Raw genomic sequence first — 2,867 nt, forward strand, 5'->3', positions numbered from 1 at the left:
CAAGGCTCAAATGACCTAGAAATTCCCTAACATGCTCCTGGTGCGCTTTCAGGTCGTTCTAAAGTGATGGCCTAGAAACTCAACTTGCAAAAGTTAGGTCACTAGAGTTTATGGCCTAGGAACGGTCCTTTGGGTGTTTTTTAGCCCATTTAAACATGGTGGCCTAGAAAACTCAACTTCGAAAAGTTAGGCCACTATGTTGAAAAGGCCTAGAAATCGCAACTTGCAAAAGTTAGGCCATCATGTCAAACTGACCGAGAAAACACAAATTTTCGATGTTTAAAACTGAAACTTTTCGATTTTTTGGTTTCCAAATTGCTCATAATTTTGATTTTCAAAATTTCTATCATATTTCCCATTGCTCAGCTTAATTTCCCATCATTTTTCAGTGCCAAAACAAAATACTAGATGGCCGAATTTTCGCAAGTTGAGGTTTTCTAGGTCACCAACTTTTTTGGGCATAAAAATCGCCCTGGAAGTTTTTCTAGCCAATTTCCGGATGTGGCCTAGAAAACACAACTTGCAAAAGTTAGGCCACCATAGTTCATAATCTAGAAACCCCCACTAATTTCCATTACTCAGCTTAATTTTCCATCATTTTTCAGCGCCAACACGAAACAGGACCTGCTCGCTGCGTTCGATATCCTTCGCCAGATGAATTTGTCGGGAATCGATTTTCAGATTCGCTCGCTGAATCCGAAGACGTTGCCGATCTTCTTCAGAATGTTGTTGGAGGTGAGTAGGGAGAAATTAGCTACAAACTATAAAAGTTAGGGTAGTTGGACAACACAGACTACAAAAATAGACTACATAGACTACAAACTACAAAAAATTGCACCCAAAAATCGATACTAAATAGCCATTTTTATTATTTTTATAGAATTAAAAAATAGATTTAGGCTCCGCCCCCTTTTTCTCAAGAAAATCCTAAATTTCAGGTCCTGAAAACCAAGAAAAACTTCGAACTTGTCCAATCCTACGCTGTCACCGCTCTCAAAACCCACCGTTCCATCGTCTGGAGCACCAAGAATGGTAATGACGTGGCATCGCCAGAAGACGAGGAGCTCACAGAGGTTTTGGAGGAATTTTATAAGTACGAAAAGGAGAATTGGAACGAGCTGGAGGACCTTTTTGTGGAGAACATGGCCGTCGTTCAGTGGATCAAAAATGCACTTCTTTAATTTTTTGAACAAGTTGTTGAGGATTTTTGAATTTTTAAGTTGTTTTGTTTTGTTGATTTTTACACACATTGTTACCCAATTTTGTCGTTTTTTTTTGTTTATCGTTTTTGAACTGAAATTTGAAGTTATTGTTGAAGGAATTTTGAAAAAATCACTTTTTGGAAGCTTAAATTTGAAATTGAAGCTAAAAAAAGTCCTCAAAAATCCTTTAAAATTTTGAAAATTAACAAAAACATTTTTGAAAAAACCAATTTTAAAAATCTAAATTAACAAAATTGACAACAACAAAAAAACACTGAAAAATCAAAAAAATTAATTCTCCTCGATTTTTGGCTTTTTCGATTCCACCGCCTCCTCATCCTCCTTTTTCTCTGCGTCTCCTCCTCTCTCGTCTTTTCTCTTTTTGATTTTGCCTTCTGAACACATTTTTAAGGGATTTGCCGATTCAGAAGACGTAGAATCTTCAGAATTTTCGAATTTTGATTTTTCGGGTTTTGGAGATTCTGAAGCCAAAAGGGATGATGAAGAGGACGTCTTTTTTGACGATTCTGATGATGAAGGTGCTTCTGAATCGCGAACGACGTCTTCTGAAGCTTCTGAAGACGTTGGATTTCCATAATCCTCAATTTCCGCCAATTTTGCACGATTCAGGATTAATGGATGGTGATTTGGTAGGGCATCGGAGCCGAATTTTGGATTTCTGGAAATCTTGAAATTTCGAAAAAAAAAATGTTTTTTGGAATTTTTGAAAATTTTGAAAATTCCAATTTCAGCTGAATTTTTTATCGATTTTCGGCTAAAAAATCTGAACATCTCCCTCACTTAAAATTGGCAATTTGAACTACGACTTTTCCATCGTCTCCTCCTGTTAATAGGAATTCCGACGTCGCCGTCATACATTTGACGTCTCTAGAATGTCCTTCGTATGAGAGAAGGGGCGTGGATTGACGGTGCCCTTCTTGGTTGATAGCTGTTAGAGAAATCTGGAAGAATGATATCGATTTATTGATTTTTAGAAGATTTTGGGTATGATGGCCTAGCTTTTGCAAGTTGGGTTTTCTAGGCCACCATGTTAAAGTGACCTAGAAAATGCATCAAATGAATATGAGGCTATTTTCAAGCTGTTTAGCATGGTGGACTCGAAAAATCTGATTGCAAAAGTTAGGCCACAATGTTAAAATAACCGTAAAATGGCTTAAAATGAACCTTGTGTGTTTCCTAGGCCATATTAACATAGTGGCCGAACTTTTGCAAATTCGGGTTTTCTAGGCCAACATGTTCAAATGACCTGGAAATGACCTGATATTGACCTGGTATGATTTCTAGGTCATTTTAGCACGGTGGCCTAACTTTTACAGGTACCGTTTTCTAGGCCACTACGGTAAAATGACCTAGACACACCACCTACATGCTACTTATGCCATCTCCTCGGTCATTGAAGTCTGTGCCCCAGAAAAACCATTCTTGCAAAAGTTAGGCCACCATGCCCAAACGACGTAAAATGTTCTTAAATTCACCTGGGCTGTATCAGACCATTTTTAAACACTCTTAGCATGATGGCCTAACTTTCTCAAAACATGATTTTTCTAGGCCACGGTATTTTTTGCCCTAGAAATGGCCTTATATGCAACTGGTGTGTTTTTAGGTCATTCCAACATGGTGGCCTAACTTTCGCAAGTTGAGTTT

At 37.9% G+C, this 2,867-nt stretch overlaps 2 protein-coding genes across 2 annotated transcripts in view; one reads left to right on the plus strand and one right to left on the minus strand.

Annotated features, from left to right (window-relative positions):
* Positions 1 to 1,181, plus strand: part of CBG22378 — a gene marked incomplete at both ends in the record, with an annotated part of 11,422 nt that extends 10,241 nt beyond the window's left edge. Inside the window, 2 exons of the mRNA XM_045244945.1 lie at positions 606 to 735; positions 939 to 1,181. Coding sequence (XP_045097554.1) covers positions 606 to 735; positions 939 to 1,181 — 373 coding nt within the window. The remainder of the gene's footprint in view (positions 1 to 605; positions 736 to 938) is intronic.
* Positions 1,182 to 1,493: 312 nt separating this feature from the next.
* Positions 1,494 to 2,867, minus strand: part of CBG22379 — a gene marked incomplete at both ends in the record, with an annotated part of 4,051 nt that continues 2,677 nt past the window's right edge. The window contains 2 exons of the mRNA XM_002647157.1: positions 1,494 to 1,881; positions 2,004 to 2,164. Of these exons, the coding sequence (XP_002647203.1) occupies positions 1,494 to 1,881; positions 2,004 to 2,164 (549 nt within the window). The remainder of the gene's footprint in view (positions 1,882 to 2,003; positions 2,165 to 2,867) is intronic.

The sequence above is a fragment of the Caenorhabditis briggsae genome, assembly GCF_000004555.2.
Source record: "Caenorhabditis briggsae complete genome, chrIV, whole genome shotgun sequence".
NCBI classification, from domain to species: Eukaryota; Metazoa; Nematoda; class Chromadorea; order Rhabditida; family Rhabditidae; genus Caenorhabditis; species Caenorhabditis briggsae.